General features: G+C 49.3%; 2 protein-coding genes across 8 annotated transcripts in view; one reads left to right on the top strand and one right to left on the bottom strand.

The window, feature by feature from the left end:
- Window positions 1-21,536, top strand: part of RAB37 (RAB37, member RAS oncogene family) — a 68,274-nt gene that overhangs the window by 21,181 nt on the left and 25,557 nt on the right. The gene's annotated exons all lie outside the window — the stretch shown is intronic.
- CD300LF (CD300 molecule like family member f) lies at window positions 67-19,917 on the bottom strand. 4 transcript variants are annotated; one of them, XM_070774123.1, is made up of 8 exons: window positions 19,672-19,917; window positions 18,451-18,612; window positions 7,319-7,648; window positions 5,869-5,968; window positions 4,518-4,627; window positions 2,176-2,198; window positions 1,730-1,879; window positions 67-1,190 (listed from the first exon to the last, which is right to left on the bottom strand). In XM_070774123.1, the coding sequence occupies exons 2-8, from the start codon at window positions 18,491-18,493 to the stop codon at window positions 1,035-1,037; spliced, it is 912 nt and encodes a 303-aa protein (XP_070630224.1). In that variant the 5' UTR covers window positions 18,494-18,612; window positions 19,672-19,917; the 3' UTR covers window positions 67-1,034. The 4 variants fall into 4 exon arrangements, with proteins under 4 accessions (XP_070630224.1, XP_070630222.1, XP_070630223.1 ...); XM_070774121.1 differs by having other exon boundaries at window positions 67-1,253; window positions 19,672-19,904; XM_070774122.1 differs by having other exon boundaries at window positions 67-1,253; window positions 5,869-5,914; window positions 19,672-19,904.

The raw sequence follows: 21,536 nt of genomic DNA, 5'->3' as shown, positions 1-21,536 counted from the left end.
GAGTGCCTGTCACAATAGTATATTTTTCCTATTGCTCCTGTAACAAATGACCACAAACACAGTGGCTTCGTGAAAATAATAATTTATTCTCCTGTAATTGTGGAGGCCAGAAGTAGGAAATCAGTCTCACTGGGCTAAAGTCAAGGTGTCGGACGGGCTGACTCTTCTGGGCGCCCCAGGGAAGGCTCTGTTCCTGCCTTTTCCAGCTCCTGGAGGCTGTGGCATTCCCTGGGTCCTGCCCATATCGTGCTGACCTCTGCTCCTACCACCATCACCGTCTTCTTCTCTGTGACCCTCTCACTTCCCTCTTATAAGGACCCTTGGGCTTATATTTAGGGTCCAGCTGGATAACCCAGAATAATCTCCCCATCCCCAGATCCTTGACTCCATTACATCTACACAGTCCCCTTTGCCGCAGAAGGTAATGTTCCCAGGTTCTGGGGATTTGGATGCAAATAACTTCAAGGACCATTATTCAGTCCACCATTCATGATAAAGTGAAAGTGTGAGTCACTCAGTCGTGTCCACCTCTTTGTGACCCTGTGGACTGTAGCCTGTCCACGGGACTCTTCAGGCAAGAGTACTGAAGTGGGTTGCCATTCCTTTCTCCAAGGGATCTTCCCAATCCAGGGATCAAACCAGAGTCTCCCACATTGCGGGCAGATTCTTTACCGTCTGAGCTACCAGGGAAGCCCACCACCCGTGATAAGCAATAAATAGAGCTGAATTACTGTTATTACCATTATCATCCTGCTTACTCCCTCAGCAGCTCCAGATTGTATCCTCAACCCTGTCTCAAGCTGTGTGGGAGAGAACGGGATGTGGAAAGACCCCTGTCTAACTCTCAGAAGCTCCCTGAGACCAGACCCCATGCCATCAGACCAGAGCTGGCCATGATGCCAGCTTCATCAGTCAGAGACCTCAGTCACTGGCTGGTCCCCTGAGGGGACAGAGGGGGCAGAAAGCAGACAAATGGAGCAGGAAGGTACTCAGAGGTCTCGAGGGGGCTCAGAGAGGGGCCTCTGGGGCTGAGGCTAAGGCTTTCTGATGGTGCTGTACACTGTGGACTTCTCAAGGATCCTGCTGGGAGGGGGGTTGTTGAGATGCTCCCTGTTGCTGTAGGTTGGCTGTTCATCCGAGGTGTCCAAAGACAGAGCTGCGTAGGTGATGCTGTCCCTGGAAACCTCAGCCTGCAGTGAAGATGTCTTCGGGGTTAGAGGGGTGTAGGGGATGTTGTCCCTGAAAACGTCAGCCTGCAGTGAAGATGTCCTCGGGGTTAGAGGTGCTGGCCAGAGGCTGCCCACATGTGGAGGAGGCCTTGGAGGACCCCAGGGAGACAGACCCTCCAGGACTTCTGGAGGCTTCTCCCAGGCCCTCCAGCCCCTCCTCCCTCCATTCAGCCAGGCACCCTGAGCTCCAGTTGTAGCAGAAGGTGCTCTCCCTCAATTCTGTGCCAGGGCAGCACATTTTGCACAGAATACCAGGTCACTCGGCCGCACCCAGCATATGGACCGTGTCTGACCGGACTCTGAGTCTCCAGTGCTGAGGTCTGGTACGGAGGTGATGCCAAAGGCCAAAAGCCCGCAAGGGCTCTGCCAGCCAGTCTTTCGACGGCTGCATCTTTGCTCAGCGCCCACCTTCCCACGTGGGCGAGAGAAAACCCAGCCTCAAAGGAGGAGGCAAAAGTGGGTCTGGTCCGAGCCCCACAGCAGCCCCAGCGAGCACATACCGTGTTGGCATAGTCCCCGTCCCCTGAGTAGGCCTGCGGGGAGGAGGGGGCCCTCCCAGAGGCCTTCTTCCGGGAGGAGTCAGAGGGCTTTTCAATCTGCTGCAGGTTCAGGTCTGCGTAGCAGATGTCGCTCCCCAGGGGCTGAAGCACCTAGGAGACGAGACTCAGGTTCCTCTTCCATGGAGGGACATGTGGCTCCCAGCTTCCTCTGCAACCTCCACTTCCTCTCAGCCTCCCACGCCTGCCCCCTCCCAAGCCCCCTCCCTTCTTGCTGATTCCAGCATCTTCCCGGGCCCCTTCCCAGCCCTTGCAGCTGGGTCGTGAGCATACGGGCACTTAGACACAGGGATTGTCTGAGGCACTTGGGCCTCGGTGCTCCTGGGAGATGGAAAACAAGATGGGCAAGGTGTCCAGTGTTTCTGCTCTGACCTCAGGGACTCTCTTACCTGCACTGGGGATGTCCCAGAAGCTAAAAGACAAAAACAAGCAGAGTTAGAAAGCCCATTCAGAGATTCCCCCGTGCCCCCAGGTCTGGGGAAGAAATGAAGTGAATTAGGCTTCAGGCTCAGAGAAGAGAGTGAGTGAGTGAGTGAGTGCGTGTGTGTGTGTGTGTGCGCGCACGCGTGCGTGCACGCGTGCGTGCAAACTCAGTCTCTCAGTTGCATCCAACTCCTTGCAATCTCGTGAACTGTCGCCCCACCAGGGCCCTCAGTCCATGGAACTCCCCAGGCAAGGATACTGGAGCGGTTTGCCATTTCCTACTCCAGAGGATCTTCCTGACTCAGGGATCAAACCCGCATCTCCCGAATTGCAGGCAGATTCTTTACTGCTGAGCCACCTGAGAAGACACCTGGTTCTAATTCTCATCGTTCAGATGACAAATAAGGAGACCTCGGTCCATCTGTTCCCCACATCACAGAACTGTGTGATCAGTCAGCTATCAACTCCTCTGGGATTAGGCTCAGCCTAAAACTTCTGGAATTCTGCCCGTAACTCCACCATTTCTTGACCTGCCTGTCATCTTTCAGGGGTCAACTCAAGTCACACATACTTTCCACATCTACACAGGCTGTCAAATCCCTCCCTTGCCAGCTCCCAGGGTATTTGATTTATGTCTGTCTCATCACCCTTCTGTGGTTAAAGAACCCACCTGCCAGTGCAGAAGACCCAGGTTCGATCCCTGGGTCGGGAAGACCCCTTGGAGAAGGAAATGCCAACCCACTCCAGTACTCTTGCCTGGAAAATCCCATGCACTGAGGAGGCTGGTGGGCTACAGTCCCTGGGGTCACACAAGAGTCAGACACGACTGAGCGACTAAACAATGAAACAACAACACCCTTGTCCCATTGAGTTCTGGTTAGCCTTCAGGTGGGATGTGGGCTGCTAGGTGGCCGAGCCTGTTCTGTGCTTTCCCGGTGCTGGCTGGACCAGGCACACAAGGGCTCTGGCAGCACAGCTTGCTCATGAGACAGGATTGTTCTAAGCTGCTCTCCAAGTGAAGCACTTGAGCTGAGTCAACACTCTATGGACCAGCGTTCAGCTGGTTCTTATTTCTTTATCTCCCTGCCATCTCCTGCACCTAGTTTTGGAGACTACAAAGAAATAATATAACCCCCACCCCCACCCCGGTTTTTAGGTGGGACAGAATGTATTTAGGTCACAGACAATACATTTGGGAGAAAATATGATGAGCCAAGAGTCAGGGCCCCGTGAGAGCTCGGGTCCCGCTGGATTCTGAGAAGGAGAAGGCGCAATCATTGTAAGAATGTGGAAGTGGAGCCAGACAGGAAAAGGGTTGGTTGAGCCCAAACCTCATGACTGACAAGTGCAGACTCGTGAGCAGGGGCCCTTCCCTAAAGGGTAAATTTACATAGAACAGGAGGATAGCTTGAGAAAAGGCTGGAGAAGAGGAAGAGCAAAAATAGGCCTGGGGTCGTCCCTGGTAGCTCAGTGATAAAGAATCCGCCTGCCAATGCAAAGCCACATGAGTTCGATCCCTGGTCCCGGAAGATCCCACATGCCTTGGGGCAACTAAGCCCATGCATGACAACTCTTGAGCCTATTCTCTGGAGCCCAGGAGCCACAACTACTGAAGTCCTCATGCCCTGGAGCCCGTTCTCTGCAACAGGAGAAGCCACTGCAATAAGAAGCCTGCAGCTAGAGAGTAGCCTCTGCTCGCCGCAACTAGAGAAAAGCCTGAGCAGCAACAAAGACCCAGCATGGCCAAAAATAAATAAAAATGGGAGTGGCCACCAACCTTTCTGAGGAAACCCAGAGGACTGTATGTGTGTGTCCGAGCACGCGTGTGCATTCACGTGTGGGCGGTGTTTGCACATGCATGCGTGTCCATGGGTTCGTGCACCTGTGTGTCCATTCGCTCATGTGTGCACACCTTCCTGTGGGTATCTCCCCTGCCCCCACGTCAACTCAGTCCCTCACGTCAAAACTCTAAAGGGTGTGGGTACCCTACAAGGGCTGCCTGCCTAAGGCCATCGTCACCTCTGCCATCGAGAGCCAAATCAGGAAAGGGACAGGGAGGCAGAGCCAAGAGGCAAGAAGAACAAGGAGGGACGTTCAAGGCAGACTGACGCTGAAAGCTCCTGGGCTCACCTCCAAGCTCCAGCCCCTCAAACCACCAGCTGCTGAGGCCTTCGGGACAGCGACCCTTCCGGAATCTGCAGGCCATCCGTGGGTCCGAAGGCTCCGGGATGACCACGTGGGCCATCAACTCCACGCGCTGCTACTCAGCCCAGCCCAGCCCAGCCCAGCATCAGCCCGATCCCCTCACCTTTCTTCGGTCGCTTCGCCATTCTCCAAGCCACGAGCGAGGCCACCATGAAGAGAAGCAGCAACACGGCAAAGATGAGAGGAAGGAGGACGCTGAGCTTCAGGCCGTCGCTGATGGAAACGACAGAGGAGGCCCCCGTGGCTGACCTCCCCCCTTGACCTTATCCCACCCACCCGGGGACAGAGATGGCCACACACCTTTAGACCTTCTGACTGCAGGGCTGTGGTTTCCAGCCTAGGAAACCCCTACTCCTGGGGGCCCTCAAAGATTTTTTTTTTCCCCTTTTCTTGGCCGCACCGCAGGGCTTATGGGATTATAGTCCCCTGACCAGGGATTGAACCTGCTCCCTCCACAGTGAAATCATGGAATCCTAACCACTGAACCATCAGGGAGTTCTCCAAAGATGTTTTTTTAATATTTCATTTATTCGCGCTGAGTCTTAGCTGCAGCAGGCAAACTCTTAATTGCAGCACATGGGATCTAGCTGGGATCAAACCCAAGCCCTCCGCATTGGGAGCACAATGTTCTAGCCACTGGACCACCAGGGAAGTCCTGGTTTTAAAAAAAAAAAGAAAAGATGGAGAGGCGTGTTCCACACAGGGCTGTGGGTCTGCAGGCCGAACAGAAATTGCGTGGCAAAGGCTCTGGGAAGGCTTTCCTATTTCTCTGCTCGCCCCCTGTGCAGGCTGAACAGCATCCTTCACCCAGTAGTTCACTCAGAACCTGAGATCCGTTTGGAAGCAAGATCTTTGCAGAGGTCGTCAAGTTAAGACGAGGTCACGCTGGATCAGGATGGGCCCAAGGCAAGTGACTGGTGTCCTTATAAAGGATAAATTAGTGGTCCAGTGGCTAAGACTCCTCGCTCCCAATACAGGGGGGCCAGGTTCAATTCCTGGTCAGGGAACTAGATCCCACAGCTGGCAACTAAGAGTTTACATACCACAACTAAGACTCAGTGCAGTCAAATAAATAAATTTAAAAAGGGGAGGGGCGGAAATTGGGGCACACAGACACACAGGGAGAAGGCCATGTGATATCAGAGGCCAAGGTTGGCGTGATGCTGCCACAAGCCAAGGAATGCTCAGCTTACCGGCAGCCCCCAAAAGTGAGGAGACTGGCCTGGGACAGACTCTTTACTTTAGAGTCCCAAGAAGGAGCCAACCTGCCCACACCTTGGTTTCATTTCTGGCCTCCTGAGCTGTGAGAGCAAGTGAGAGGGGGCGCTAGCATCCTTGAGCCCAAGAGTGCAGAGACAAGCTCTGGCTGGGACCTGGGACTACGAAGGGTGCCCCCTTCCGCGGAGTTTGGGCCCCATGGTCCATGAGGAATGGCAGCCTCGGAGCTGGCTTACCTGTCGTTGGAGTGGTGGCCGGTCGCAGCTGAGAAGCGAATATTATCTTTTGTGTTGACGGTGGAGGCGGTGGGAGGGGTGGTCGGCACTGTAGTTGGTGCTTGGCACAGAGACCAGGTTACACACCACTTTGCCTGCTCACCCGCCCGCGACCCTACACGTGGCTCTGAGTCTGGGGGATGGGGGTTTGGGGAGCATGGGCCTCCCTAACCTGAGTGTCTGGAGCAGGGCCAAGGGAGGGGCCGACAGCTCAGACTGCTCATATCTCCCTGGCCTCCAGGAGACTCAGAGCCTCAGAGGCAGTGAGGCTGGCACAGGTCCAGGGAGGTTAGACGGGGCCAGGGTCGCCTCAGGCCAAGGGCAGCTGGAGGGCAGCAGAATTCAAATGCTCCAGCTGCTCGGGACGGGAACGCGGCCAGTGCCTCCCCCATCTACTTATCCACGAGGACAGGAGTAGAATGGGGGCTCCCAGGCAGCTGACACAGCCAAGATCTGTGACTTCAAAGGTCAGGACAAGCCCTGAGCAAAATCCCGAAGTTCAGGAAGAGCCTGCACTTGGAGGACGTTATTAAGCTCCCACTATGGGGACAGTTCTTAGGAATGTTGTCAGGATTGAATGAGATGATGTACATGTTGTACTTTACAAGTATAATGAGCCTCACAGGTTCCAGGTGTGAGCGTGGGGGGGCAGGGCAGGGCGGTGACTGTTGACTGTGTACCCAGCCCCCCTGCCACACAGGTGCCCCGTGAGCTGGTGCCGTCTATCTGAGGATCAGCAGAAGCAGAGCCCAATAGATAAATTATGTCAAACCAAGATTGCTGAGCTAACATGCCCAGGAGTGTTTGCCTTCTAGAAGGCTTGAGGAAGAGAGTGTTCTTCAACTCAGATGTATAAATGGCTCATGATGGGGTTTCATGCACCAGAAATGCAGCCTTCTGACTGTGAAGCCCTTTCCAGACCCCAGAATTAAGCACAGCATCCCCACTGGGCTAGGACTTCCCCCTGAGATGGGATATGGAACATGCGGTGGGCATGGCAGCTCTGAAGTCCCAACCCTGAATTCCAGAAAGAGCATGAACACCCCCAGGGCAGCAGGGGTCCCAGGAAAGCACTGGCAGGAATCGGAGTCTCCAGGTCCCACAGAGGAGGGTCCCTTGGCCCACAGACTGACATGGGGACCACCACCTTCATCTCCTTGGGAGGAGACTCGGGCACTGACTGTGCACAGGGAAACAGGGTGTTGGGAAAGCCTGATCCCGGCCCGGAGGCGGCCCTGGAGCCAGGAGAGCGTCGAGGGGAAGCCCGGCCCCTCCCAGCCCAGGTGGTCAGTGGGGGCTCCGTGAGCCCTCAGGACTCCCCCACCCCTGGGACATTCCCTCTGGGGGACAGTTGGGTCCCTGGACAGAGCAGGCCCTGAAGAGACACGTCCACACACACACATACTCTTACCTGGGTCAATGGTCACTTCTACTTTGTTCCCCAGGTCAATTCCAGTTCTCTCAATCCCACACCAGTAAGTGTCTGAATCGTCCAGCCTGAGCTCCTCCATGGTCACGGTGAAAGAGCGGTCTTTTTGGTTGTCCCTGATGGACACGCGGCCCTCCTTCACCTCCTTCTCTGATCCAGTGGTTTTAACAACGAAGCGACAGTTGTTCCAGGCAGCCCCCCGGCACCACCACTTCACGTAGCGCTCATACCCAGGGTCATATTGACACTGCACAGTCAGTGAGCCCTGCTCCACACCTCTCACTGCTCTGGGACCCGAGATGGCAGATGAGCCTGGAAACACAAATCCATGTACCTGTCACCTCCCACCCTGGGGCAGGGCCACAGCCTCCTGTACTGTGAATAATTTAACCAGACCCAAGGGCCTCCTGAGCGGAGTAACAGTCAAGGAAAACAGATCAAGACAGACTTTTTGTCCTTCAAAATTCTAGCCAAAGTCACCAAGAAAATCCCATGAAAGCAGAACTACAGATCTCAATGAAACAAAAACATTGACACAGAGCAAGAGTACTTTCCTATAATTAACCCCTCTTCCCCTGTCTGGTGGGCTGCCATCTATGGGGTCGCACAGAGTCGGACACGACTGAAGCAACTTAGCAGCAGCAGCCCCTGTCTGTAGCCAGTAAGTCTTTCCATTTCCAGCAACGTCCGTTTGCAGCCATCCCTGTGTTATTCTGGTCTGATGGGGAGGAAAGAACAAAGGACCTATTTGCACAGAAGATGACTCTGTACTGTCGACCTCAGGAGCCCCAGGGGAAACATCCCCATCACCCAGCTCTGGAGAAACTGTTCCTAATGGTTCTAATTATGTCTACTGGTTCTGTAGTAAACCAGCCTGGTAGGAAAGTGAAAAAGCGAAAGTGAAGTCGTTCAGTCCTGTCCAACTCTTTGCGACCCCATGGACTGTAGCCTACGGGATCCTCCATCCATGGGATCTTCCAGGCAAGAATACCCTTGTGGGTTGCCATTTCCTTCTCCAGGGGATCTTCCCAACCCACCTTTGAAATTGACCAAAAGAGTAATGCCGATCAGTTTCCCAGTGCTCTGGAATTTTTATTACCCAGATCCCATTTCTTCCCACTGAATTGCTTTGGCTGCTTTGTCAAAAAGCAAATATGTGAGTTCTTTATGGATGTTCCATTCTGTTCCATTGATCTATCCTTATGAAGTTCCAATACTCTGGCTCCTTGATGTGAAGAGCTACCTCATTAGAAAACACTCTGATGCGGGGAAAGTTTGAAGGCAAACAGAGAAGGTATCAGCATAGGTTAGATAGCATCACCAACTCAATGGACATGAATTTGAGTGAATTCCAGGAGATGGTGGAGGACCAAGGAGCCTGGTGTGCTGCAGTCCATGGGGTCACAAAGAGTTGGACACGATTTAGCCACTGAACAAAAACAACAGCAATGCGAATCCATACTGTCGTGAACACTACAGCCCTGAGGGAAGGCAAGTATTATAGAGAAAAGCAGAAGCATTTTCTGATATATATGATTTTCTTGCTCTTTCTTCCGTTTCCTCCTCTTTGAAAGATTGGAGATACAGGGAAATATTTCTTTACTGTAAGGAAACAACACGTCAAGCGCCATGAAGCACGGCAGCCGTCACTAGCACTCCGTGTCCGAAGCTGGGAAGTGGTGAGGAGCTCGCAGTCTGGAGAGCAGACGCCCCTGGGTGGGGTTGGGGGCAACTTGTCCCATTGTCCTCATGCAAGAAGCAGGCGATGGGATTTCAGATCTTTATACTTTTGAGGAGTAGCTCAAATCTGGGTGAAATCTCTCTTTGAAACACCAGCTTAAATAGAAACAATAGCAATCTAGCCTGGGCCTCCCAGACCCATCTGCTGGCAGACCAGTTGTGTTCTGCTTAGGGATATTTTAGAGCACTAAATGCATGTATTAGAAAAGTAAAGAGGACTTGAATATATCAAACATTTATTTAAAAAGTTAAAACAAAACACAGAAGGAGGAGTAGAAAGAAAGAAAAAACTAGAAGAAAGGAAATAATGAAGGTAATAAAAATTAACGAAGTAGAGAGGCTTCCCTGGTGGCTCAGTGGTAAAGAATCTGCCTGCCAAAGCAGGGGACCCAGGTTCGATCCCTGACCACATGCCACATGGTCAACACACATTTGATTTTCTAAAAACTCTTAGCAAATTAAGAGTAGAACTTCCTATATCTGATAAAGATTATCGAGTAAAAGCCTCAGCAAATACCACAATGATTGTGAGATATTGGTGTATACTTTATAATCGTCAACCTGGACACTGATTCTGTACCCACTTTTCTGTATGTGTTTTCCATCTGTACATGTTATTTTCTGAAATTCTGACCAACGAAGTGAGACACAGAAAAATATAAAATATATCATTTTGAGGGAAAATAATAACATTTAGGGAAAATATTTAAATCTTCAATTTAAAAGGATTTTCATTTTTAATGGAATTCAGTAGAGTGGCTAAAAACACAATAAATGTATTAAAAATCAGTGGCTTTCCTGTAAACCACTAACAAGTAATTGGAAAACAAAATGGAAAAGTGCTCATTTACAATAGCAATAAAAGTGTACTAAACACCAAGGAATAGCTTGAACAGAAACAATTAGGACTTATAGAAAAAAATCATATACAAACACTTTGAAATTTTCTTGACTGACATAAAGGTTTACGCATAAAAGAGCTATATTATAATTCTGAATGAAAATGCTACATATTGCAAAAATTTTCTTCCTTCCCAAATACATTTAAAGATTTAACTCAAAAACCCCCAGAACATTTTTAGAACATGTACATTTTTTTCTGATAATCTCTGTCTATACATAGGTGTAGTATATATGTGTGTGTGTGTATATATGTCTATGCATGCATGTGTAATAAATATTATATGTAATGTATGCTAGAGGTTATCTGAATAAATGAAGAGACAAGAATTTTTAACATCTGAAAGTTGAGCAATGAGTAAGGACTTGCCTGCCAAATATTAAAATGGTACCAGGCCTAATAAAGAAGCCAGCTTGGAAATCTAACAAGACTAGATGAGCACCTCAATCGAACACAGTTAAGAGACTAAAAACAGACCTAGTCTATTTAAGAATTTTATATGCCATAGAAAACTATGGCGAAAGTGAAGAAAAAATTAAGAATCTCTTGATAAGGGTGAAAAAGGAGAGTGAAAAAGCTGGCTTAAAACTCAACATTCAAAAAACTAAGATCATGATATCCGGTCCCATCATTTCATGGCAAGTAGATGGGGAAACAGTGAAATCAGTGGCAGATCTTATTTTCTTGGGCTCCAAAATACTGCAGACAGTGACTGCAGCCACAAAGTTAAAAGATGCTTGCTCCTTGAAAGAAAAGCTTTGACAGTGTATTAAAAAGCAGAGACATCACTTTGCTGACAAAGGTCCAGATAGTCAAAGCTATGGCTTTTCCAGTAGTCATGTACAGATGTGAGAGCTGGACCTTTAAGAAGGCTGAGTGCCAAAGAATTGATGCTTTTGAATTTTGGTGCTGGAGAAGACTCTTGAGAGTCCCTTGGATAGCAAGAAGATCAAACCAGTCAATCCTAAAGGAAATCAGTCCTGAATATTCATTGGAAGGACTGACGCTGAGGCTTCGATACTTGGACCACCTGATGCAAAGAGCAGACTCATTGTAAAAGACCCTGATGCTGGGAAAGATTGAAGGCAGGAGGAGAGGGGAATGGCAGAGGATGAGATGGTTGGATAGCATCATCGACACAATGGACATGAGTCTGAGCAAACTCCAGGAGAGAGTGAAGGACAGGGAAGCCTGGGCATGCTGCAGTCCATGGGGTCGCAAAGAGTCGGACACGACTGAGCAACTAAACAGAAACAATATAGAAAACTAAAACAGGGAAAACTAAAACGGTAAACAGGAAAGGGAAGGGTGAGGGCATAACCCTCTCCTGCAGCCTCTCGGTGCACTCCATTAGGTAAATACAGAGAGATTAAGGAGGTCAGCCTGTTGATGAAAGCGAAAGAGGAGAGTGAAAAAGTTGGCTTAAAGCTCAACCTTCAGAAAACGAAGATCATGGCATCTGTTCCCATCACTTAATGGAAAATAAATGGGGAAATAGTGGAAACAGTGTCAGACTTTATTTTTGGGGGGCTCCAAAATCACTGCAGAGGGTGACTGCAGCCATGAAATTAAAAGACGCTTATTCCTTGGAAGGAAAGTTATGACCAACCTAGATAGCATATTCAAAAGCAGAGATATTACTTTGCCAACCAAAGTCCATCTAGTCAAGGCTATGGTTTTTCCAGTGGTCATGTATGGATGTGAGAGTTGGACTGTGAAGAAAGCTGAGCGCTGAAGGATTGATGCTTTTGAACTGTGGTGTTGGAGAAGACTCTTGAGAGTCCCTTGGACTGCAAGGAGATCCAACCAGTCCATTCTAAAGGAAATCAGTCCTGGGTGTTCTATGGAAGGAATGATGCTAAAGCTGAAACTCCAATACTTTGTCCACCTCATGCGAAGAGTTGACTCATTGGAAAAGACTCTGATGTTGGGAGGGATTGGGGGCAGGAGGAGAAGGGGACGACAGAGGATGAGATGGCTGGATGGCATCACCGACTCGAGGGACGTGAGTTGGAGTGAACTCCGGGAGTTGGTGATGGACAGGGAGGCCTGGCGTGCTGCGATTCATGTGGTTGCTAAGAGTCAGACACGACTGAGTGACTGAACTGAACTGAACTGAACTGAAGGAGGTCAGCATAAAACAGGAAAGCATTTTTAAAACTGGAAGAAAATAGAAATGAATATTTATAAAATTTCTAGATGACAGGGAGCAGTTTTGAAAATTAAAATTAACGAATGACAGGAAACAAAGAGTCAGTAGGGAATCTGACTACATGCAAAGACAGCACTTGGACAAACCAATTAAAAAAGACTGAAAAGACAAAGAACAGACTGAGAGACGTATTTAGAACAACTAACCTAGAAAAGGATTAATAGTGTTTCTCTCTTTTTTAAGATTTTTTTATGTGGACCATTTTTAAAGTCTTTATTGCATTTGTTACAATATTGCTTCTGTTTTATGTTTTGACTTTTTGACCAAGGGGCATGCTCCCCAGCCAGGGATCGAACCTGCACTTGCTGCCTTGGAAGTCAGAGTCTTAACCACTGGGTCCCCAGGGAAGATACTATTCCCAATAGTGTCTCTCTTGATTAAGAATGTATAGAAGAAAAACATTTAAGACTCCATTTGGAAAACTGATGAGACGTAAGAGGCAAGTCACAAAGAAGACATTTAGTGGCTAATAAAATTCAAGTGTTCAATTTAAACAACATAACAAACAAGAAATGTGGAAGACAACACCGCTTGTCATATATCAATTCAACCAAGTCTTGATGACTCACGTTTTGCTGACCAAGGCCAAGTGGTCCAGGCACTAGGAAAAGATGCTGGAAGGACGGTAACTGGTTCAAACACACAGAAAGCCATAAGGCAGTTTCATGTGTCAAACACAGGCATGCCCTTTGGTCCAGTAATGATACTTCTAGGATTTAGTCCTCAGGAAACAATCAGAGAGGCACACAAAAAGGATGTGCACAAAGATTCATTACATAGTTAGCAAAAATAAAGGAAACAAAACCCACTTCCATCAATTGGGGAAATACGTACATAATGAAATAATGCAAACACTGATAATGAGGCTTAGAAATATTTTTAATTATGTGGAAAATTCTCATATGAAGTGAAAATTAGGGTTTTTTTAAATCATATACAGTATAATATCAACTAACTTTTTAAAATGCATAAAAAAGATCAAAAATAAGCTAGAATGTTAACAACTGGTTGCCTTGAGCATGAAGACAGACATGAGGTTTTTTATTTTTCCTAATTCTTCATTTTTTTTCTGTACTTCACTTTTTTTTTTCCTGTACTTTTCCAAGTATCAATAATAAGAACTTATTACTTTCAAAATCATAGAAAAACAAATGTCTGGACAGGGCTGTTTAATAGTGTGGTGGGCCGAGTAACAGCCCCTAAAGATGTCCTAACCTCCAAAACCTGTGAACACAATCAGCCTTACATGGCAAAAAAGGTCTGTGCAGATATGATTGAATTAAGGAAAGTCCTTATCAGAGGGAGGCAGGAGAGTCAGGGTCAGAGAAGGAGAGATAACCATGGAGCCGGGGCTGCGGTGATGTAGGGCCACATCCCAAGGAGATCGGGCAGCTTCTGGAAGTTAGAAGACTCAAGGGGTTGAATTCTCCCCCTAGAGCCACCAGGAGAAATGTTGTCCTGTTGACTCATTTTAGACTTCTGATCTCTAGACTGTAATATAAATTTGCGTTCTTCTAATCCCCTATGTTTGTGGTTGTTTGTCCCAGAGCCCTAGGACTCTAACATAGACGGCCACCTCATCTTTAGTTGCCACGACTCTAATGGCTTGTAGAGCATTTAGTTTTGGGCTTCCTTGGTAGCGCAGTGGTAAAGAACCCGCCTTCCAATGCAGGAGACGTGGGTTCAATTCCTCGGTCAGGAAGATCCTCTGGAGTAGGAAATGGCAACCTGCTCCAGTATCCTAGCCTGCAGAATTCCATGAACAGAGGAGCCTGGTGGGCTACAGTCCATGGGGTCCCAGAGAGTCAGACACAACTGAGAGACTGAGCATGCCCGCACTGACCCTTGAACCATCTGTCCACTCCCTTCTCAGACCCCTCTTCGGGGTGCCCACTCCCCATCAACCTTGGCAGAGCACTGGCTCTGCTTTGGGGAACCGTCCTGGCCCAGAGGCAGCCCGGAGCTCCAAGAAGCAGCACCTTCCCTGGGCATGGCTACTCACAGCCTGGATGATGGAGAATAATCCTAGATCAGGTGGAAAGTGAGCCACAGGAGGGAGGTGACTGACTCAGTGTCAGTAAGCAACAGGCGGGACTAGAGCCTCCAGCTCAACAGGGGACATCAGCTAGTCTCCGCTCTGGGTCAACACATCTGGGGTCTGGCCCACCTCTGCCACCACTTACGGTGAGGCCAAGTGGGACAAGGCAGCTAATTTTTCTCTGAAAAAAAAGTTTATTATTGCTGCTTAGTCGCTAAGCCGTGTCCAACATTTTTGCGACCCCATGGACTGTAGCCCAATAGGCTCCTTGGTCCGTGGGATTTCCCAGGCAAGAATATCGCAGTGGGTTGCCATTTCCTTCTCCAGGGGATCTTCCCGACTCAGGGATCCAACCTGCGTCTCCTGCATTGGCAGGCAGATTCTTTATCACTGAGCCACAAAAGAGAGTTATTAAAAGTCTTGCTTCTCACAGAAAATGAATTGCTATAAAGCCCCGTGGAAAGTTCTGGGTTGTTTTCTGCGTACTTTTGCAACAGTGAGCTCTCGAGAAGAAGGAAGCAGTGTTGGTTAAATGTGTTGCTTGTGATCGGAAGTCCTATGGTTAAGGCTGATCACAGGTTGGCCCCAAGGTCCACGCTGGCGACTAGGTTCTTATCAGCACACAGCTGTGCCGGTTCTGCTTCAGACAAACATTCCTGCTCTGTCCTAATCCCTCCCAAACCGTGGACATACACGCAGGCACTACTCTCACATCTGCTAGCCATCAAGTTCCCCTGTTCCAGATGTCAGGGGGAAGAACAAAACCCTCTATGTGCCTTCCCCACCTTGCTTGTCAATTTGTCCCCTAACTTCTCACCCCAGATCTACCTCCTCTGTTTCCACACTGAAACTCAAGGCTGAGCATCCACAAGCCATCTCCAGCCGCCCACGAGCCACACGTCTCTCTCCTCCTCTAAGACCTTTTCCCCTAACAGATAAAAGCAACCTCCCCACCAGTGGCTCAGTGGGTAAAGAATCAGCCTGTAACGCAGGAGACAGAGGACGTGGGTTCAATCCCTGGGTCAGGAAGATCCCTTGGAGGAAAAAATGGCAACCCACTCCAGTATTCTTGCCTGGAGAATTCCCTGGACAGAGGAGCCTGGTGGGCTACAGTCCATGGGGTCGAAAAGAGCACACAGCAGAGAACCTCCCAATCAGCCCCAACAGGAGCATATAGGGCCTTAACAAAGGCCTTCTGTTCCTCAGACGTACAAAGGTCAAGCTCATTTCCATATGAGAGCCTTGCTGTCCCCTGTGCCTGAGAAACTTCCTCCATCTGAAGTACCTGCTCCTTCTTGTCCTCCAGGTCTCAGCGAAGGTGGCTCCCCTCAGAGGGCTCCTTCTAAGCCCACCTCATCGAAAGCACTCCCCCCGCCCCCTGAGTCGGGGCATGGCGCTTAGCTTTGCTCACAGCATGCATCGTTTTCATTTCTACGCCCGATGGACTGAATGATCAAAGCAGACCATGGGAGACAGTCACAGGTCACCAAGGGCTGTCCAGGTGTCGTGCCTTCTGGAGCCTCAGATCCAAAGGTGACCACAGAAAGTTTTCTCAGGAGACCATAACTGCTCCTAACTGTTCTCTCTGCTCTTTGATTATTTTCTTATTGAGATATAATTCACACATCACACAATTCACTGTCTTAAGTTGTACAGTTCAGCGGTTTTGTGAGATGCTCACGAAGCTGTACAAATATCACCACTAATTCCAGAACGTAGTCATCTAAGAGAGAGGGGTCTCTCTCAGAGACCCCGTATGAAGGAGTCCCTCCCCCTGACTCGCTCCCCAGCCCCTGGGGACGACTAATCTGTCTCTATGAAGTTACATATTCTAAACATTTCGTATGCATGGAATACAACATATACCCTTTTGTGTTTGGATTCTTTACCAAGCTTAACGTTTTCCAGATTTATCCAGATTGTAGCACGTGTCAGTACCTCCTTCATTTTTATGACTAGTGTACCATGGTATGAGTACACCAAGTTTTAATTTATCTATCCATCAGTTGACAAGCACTTAGACTGTTTCCGCTATTTACCTCCCATGAACTACGTTGCCGTGAACATTTGCATACACATTTTTTACATGAACGTATGTCCTTCATTGTCTTGGATATATACCTAGGAGTGGAATTGCTGGCTCATGTGGTAACCACATGTTTAATATTTTCATGAATGTCAAATTGCTTTCCAAAGTGGCTGCACCATTTCAGAATCCCATGAGCAATGTCCTCTCCAGGTAATGTTAACAGCCTCAATTGTTTGATTCTATAAAGTAGAAGGACAAAGATTCGGGGGGGGGGGGGGTGGGTGGGATGGGCATTATAGCAATCGCTGTTCCCTGTCCATTAGATGCATTCACTCATTCAACCAATACTCACTATTTGTCTCAACTGCACCTGCCGTGGTTGTAGGCACAAAAATCCTGGCCCTCCTGAAGTTTATATTCTATCAAAGTGAGGGAAGGGAGAGGATAAAGCATGGAGAAACATAATGCAAGGGAATTGCTTTTTCTTCTTCTTCTTCTTTTTGGCCACATCGCGTGGCATGTGGAACTTCCCCAACCAGGAGTCAAACACAAGCCCCCTGCAGTGGAAGTGCAAAATCTTAACCACTGGACCATCAGGGAAGTCCAGAGAATGGCTATTTTCATTAGGGTCATCAATGATGGCTTCAATGAGAAGCAAAGATGGGAAGGAAGTGAGGACCAGAGCCTTGGCTCTCTGAAGAAGAGCACTGTGCAGACTGAACATCAAGGGCCGAGGGCCTGTGGTGAGACCATGCCTGGCATGGTCAAAGAACATCGAAGAGGCTGGGATGGCTGGCGTGGGTTGAGCCAGAGGGAGCAGAGTGCAAGAGGAGACCGGGAAATGGTGTGGAGACCCAGATGGTATCACCTGGTAGCCTCTGTAAGGACTTTGGATTTGTACTCTAGGAGGGAGGTCATTGGACAGTTTTGACCAGAGAAGAGACAGGATCTGGCTTACATTTCAAAGGCTCACTATGAGATATGAGAGAAGTGATGGATGCCCCTGGGGTTCTGCCTGAGCACCTGAAAAGATGGAATTGCCAAACACAAAGATGGGAGAGAAAGGAATTTGACGGAGGAGATGTGGTCAGGCCACATTTGAAATGTCAACATCTGGGACTTCCCTGGCGATCCAGTGGTTGAGGTTCTGCGGGGACCCAGGTTCCTTCCCTGGTCCAGGAACTGAGACCCCACAGCTCAGGGCGTGGACAAAAAAAAAAAAAAACAAAGAAGTGTCAACATCTGAGTGAAGAAGTCGAATGGAGAGCTGGATAGAAGATTCTTGAGCGCAGGGAGATGTCCAGGCTAGGGATACAAAAACAGGAGCCATCTCAGAGAGGAGGTGAGATCAACAAGAGGCTGATTCTAGAGACAGAAGGTGCTCAGACACTGAGCTCTGCGGTCCCCCAACCTGTCCAAGCCAAGAAGACCCCCTTGACTTTTAATCACAATGAGATCCATGGGACTTCCCTGGATGTCCAGTGGTTAAGACTCACACTTCTAACAAGTCTTAACCATGGGATCAATCCTAGGTTGGGTGACTAAGATCCCTTGTCCTGCGTGGCATGGCCAAAAAAACAAAAAGGTCTCCATCAACTTCAAGCTGACTTCAACCCTCTGTCTCTGCTCACATCCTAGCCCCCTTTTCCTCCTCATCCTACCATGCTTAGCTTCTCTCGACCTTTCCATTCTATTTCCTTCTTCCCCGAAAGCCTAGAACCATCTCTTCCTCTCCATCAGGCAAATCCCCTGCTTCCCTTCCTTCCAGGTCCCCTTCACCCTCACCCCTTCTCCAGAGGCTTCCCTTGCTCATAACACTTTCTGGAAGGTGAGAGCAGGGGTGCGTACTCCCCACTTCTCCTGAGCACCCAGGGCGCCTCTGCTTCTCCCCCACCAGTGGTGGCCACCAGTCTGTCCATTCTGAAGGATCAGCCCCCAGAGGTCAGGAGTTATGCCTGGTGCTGGCTTCATCGTGAAGACCACGCTCCACCTTCCGCGTTGGCCGTGTGGGCCCTGAAACACTGAGCGCAGGGTTGAGTGGATGAAACACACACGCTCACAACTGGAGGAACTGCTTAGAAACAGAGCTGGTGCCTCAGCAGGACGCCTTGCTGAGCCCACTCTCTCCTCTGCCAGGCACTTCCTCCCGCCCCCATCAACTTTCCCTGGGCGAACAGACCCGCAGCCCGCTCACCTGAAAGCCGGAGGAAGAGGCAGAAGAGCAGCGGCAGGTGCATCTTATCTTCGCACGGCTTCAGGTGCAGCGTGTCAGGGAGAACCAGCTGCAGCCTCTGCTTCCAGCCCTTCTGCTTTCGCTTACTCTCACTCTCGCACTTCCTCCTTTGGTCCTTTCCCACTGGCAAATGAGATGAAAAGCGGAAGGAGGCAGGATGGGTGAAATTTCAAGGCCATGCAAGAAGCGATCATGAATAAGCTTTTGAGAAATACCTCCCTGGCCGGAGCCTCGATGGGTTCTCTAAAAGGAGAACTCTGCTCCTTCTCAGCCTTGAAGGTTGCAGACCCGCTGGGTCTGAGCAGCTTTTACTCAGTCCTTCTCCCCTGGTGGGAGGATTGGGATAGGGGGAGCCTGGTACCACTGGAGAAGTTGTGGAGAGCTGAGACTGATGGACACAATGGCCTACACGTGGGATTTCAAGCATAGCTGAATCTCAGGAGCCCGGAAGCTCAGGAATTCTACTTAATCACAGTGGCACTTGGGCCAAAGTCACAGGAGAGATTCTAGATTCCAGGCTAGCCCAGAGATGGGAAGCAGAGGATGAGGAAGTATCAAAACCCACATGACTGGGACTTCCCTGGTGGTGCAGGCTCCAGTACAGGGGGCAAGGCTTCAATCTCTGGTTAGGAAACTAAGATCCCAGGCGGCTCATGGGGCAGCCGAAAAAAATTTTTAATAAATACATTAATTCATTAAAAAAAAAAAAACCAGAGTACCTACTAAAAGAAAAGGGCTCAAAGAGTAGGAATATGTGATCAGGGAACTCCTGGTCCAGTGGGCAAGAGGGGCCTCTGTCCTGAGAACATACCAGAAACTCTTATCACTGTGCCCAGCTTACAAGGTGAGCATCTGTGAATATCGATTCTAGCCTGAATCCTCCAGAAACGTGTCAGTTATACCTTCCTGAAGAAACCAGCTCACTGTTCATGGCTATTCCCCCCCAGCACCTCACCCCTCAACACACACTGCAATAGCTGCTTCTTACAGTGGACATAAAGGATGCACCCATCAGCGTCCCCCGTCTGACTCCCTTTCTGTGTTGTCAGAGTTGTCATCCTTCCCTCCCCTTCCGCTATCAGAGTCCCAGCAAGACCTGGGATGAAGCCCAGAAATTAGGAAAGGACCAGACCTTTCTCAGCTTTTGTTCCTGGAGGCATGTTTGCCGTGTGCCCCGCATACCTGGTGATGTCTCGGGGAGCGAGCGAGTCCCAAGGAGAGATCTGAGCCCCTCGTGTCCTTATCAGGAGTGACTAGGTGTCAGAAGGTTATTTGCACAGGAAAATGCAGCAGCTGATAAGCAAGGGTTTTCCAGGATGTGGCCAGAATTGGCTTCTCACATTACATCCTTCCAGGCGGTCAAGTCAGGTCAATGATACAGAGTGAGAACTCAGTCAGCCCTCCGTCCCTACCCTGCTGCTCGGCAGAACCATCCTCGGCCTGTGACCCTGAATAGCTATCATGAGAGACATCTGGCCTCAGCAAACAGAGACATCATTTGGCTTCCAGGGGAAATGACCAATGAGTTAAGTAAGATGGGGCACCCTGGAAAGCAAGGGGCACATGTTTTGAGGGGTGTGGGATGATCTTTCCTTTCTCAGGCACAGTCAGTAAGAAGCGAACAGTCTCTGAGCTGCTCCAAATTTCAGCCTGTGTCCTGACCCTCTGATCCTGGGCTTTCCTGGGTCAAAAACAGAGATTCTGCTTGGAATCAACCAAAGAGAATTCTCTGGGGACATCCCTGGTGATCCAGAGGTTAAGACACCTTGCACACTTCCAGGGAAAATGCCAATTTCTTTGTATCTTGATTGGGGTAGTGATTACATTGGTATATACATTTGTTAAAACTCTTTCACTTATACCCGACAATGTGCGGCTTTTATTGTACATAAATTATACCTCGGTAAAGTTTATTAAAAAGAAAGAAAGACTTCACCTTCCAATGCAGCCTGTGCTGGCTTAATCCCTGCTCAAGGAGCTAAGACCCCACATACCTCGTGGCTATAAAACAGAAACAAAATTATAACAAATTCAATAAAGACTTTAAAAGTGGTCCACATCAAAAAAAGAATTCTCTGAATGTCTCTAAGTGACAGCGAGTCTATTCCTCTACACAAATGCCTCTGGGGACTAGAGGAATGTCAGGCTCTTCTGGGAGCCCTGTGTCTTCAATGACCCTTTTGAGGCTCTCCTCCTGGCTCGGCCATCGACATCTGCACGAGTCTGTTACCTCGCTGGGCTCCCACATCTCCATGTGTGAAGGAGGGGATTGGACGGATCATCTGAGATTCCCCTGCTCTGAAGCACCTGTGTGTGTGACTGTGTCACACGTGCATGTATGTATGAGCACATGTGTGGTGTGTCCATGTTTGTGCCTGGGCCCGTGTGTGGGAGCTGTGTTACGAGTGTGTATTGTTCTGTGTGTGCTAGTGCTGTGTGTGCACAGGCGTTGTGGTTCAGTTGCTATGACTCTCTGCAACCCCAGGGACTGCGGTACACCAGGCTCCTCTGCCCTCCACTATCTCCCAGAGTTTGCTCAAATAATTCATGTCCACATGTGCAGCGTGTGTGTGTTGATGCAATCGTTGGGTTGTCCTGATGACTAGGAACAGAAACGCACTCAAGCTGCCTCTCTAGGTCACATCGGGCTTACAAACTACAATCTTTTTTTGGACTCAATCTTTTCAGGAGCTTCCCAGGTGGCGCTAGTGGTAAAGAACCCACCTGCCAGGTAGGAGACCTCAGAGATACAGGTTTGATCCCTGGGTCAGAAAGATCCCCTGGAGGAGGGCACGGCAACCCACTGCAGTATTCTTGCCTGGAGAATCCCATGGACAGAGGAGCCTGGCGGGCCCTAGTCCATGGGTCGCAGAGAGACATGACTGAAGTGACGGCATGCAGGCAGGGGGAGGAGCCCCTGTATGGAAAAGGCCGGTTTCACTGGGTCTCTCCCACTCTAGAATGGAAGGTCCACGAGATGGCAGTTGCCAGGCCCACTGGGGAATTACAAAACCAAAGTCTAAACCAGGTGGACCTGAAGGAACTAA

The sequence above is a fragment of the Bos indicus genome, chromosome 19 (assembly GCF_029378745.1).
Source record: "Bos indicus isolate NIAB-ARS_2022 breed Sahiwal x Tharparkar chromosome 19, NIAB-ARS_B.indTharparkar_mat_pri_1.0, whole genome shotgun sequence".
Lineage (NCBI taxonomy): Eukaryota > Metazoa > Chordata > Mammalia > Artiodactyla > Bovidae > Bos > Bos indicus.
The sequence above is the reverse complement of the archived record's forward strand: the minus strand, read 5'-3'. Positions and strand labels throughout refer to the sequence as shown.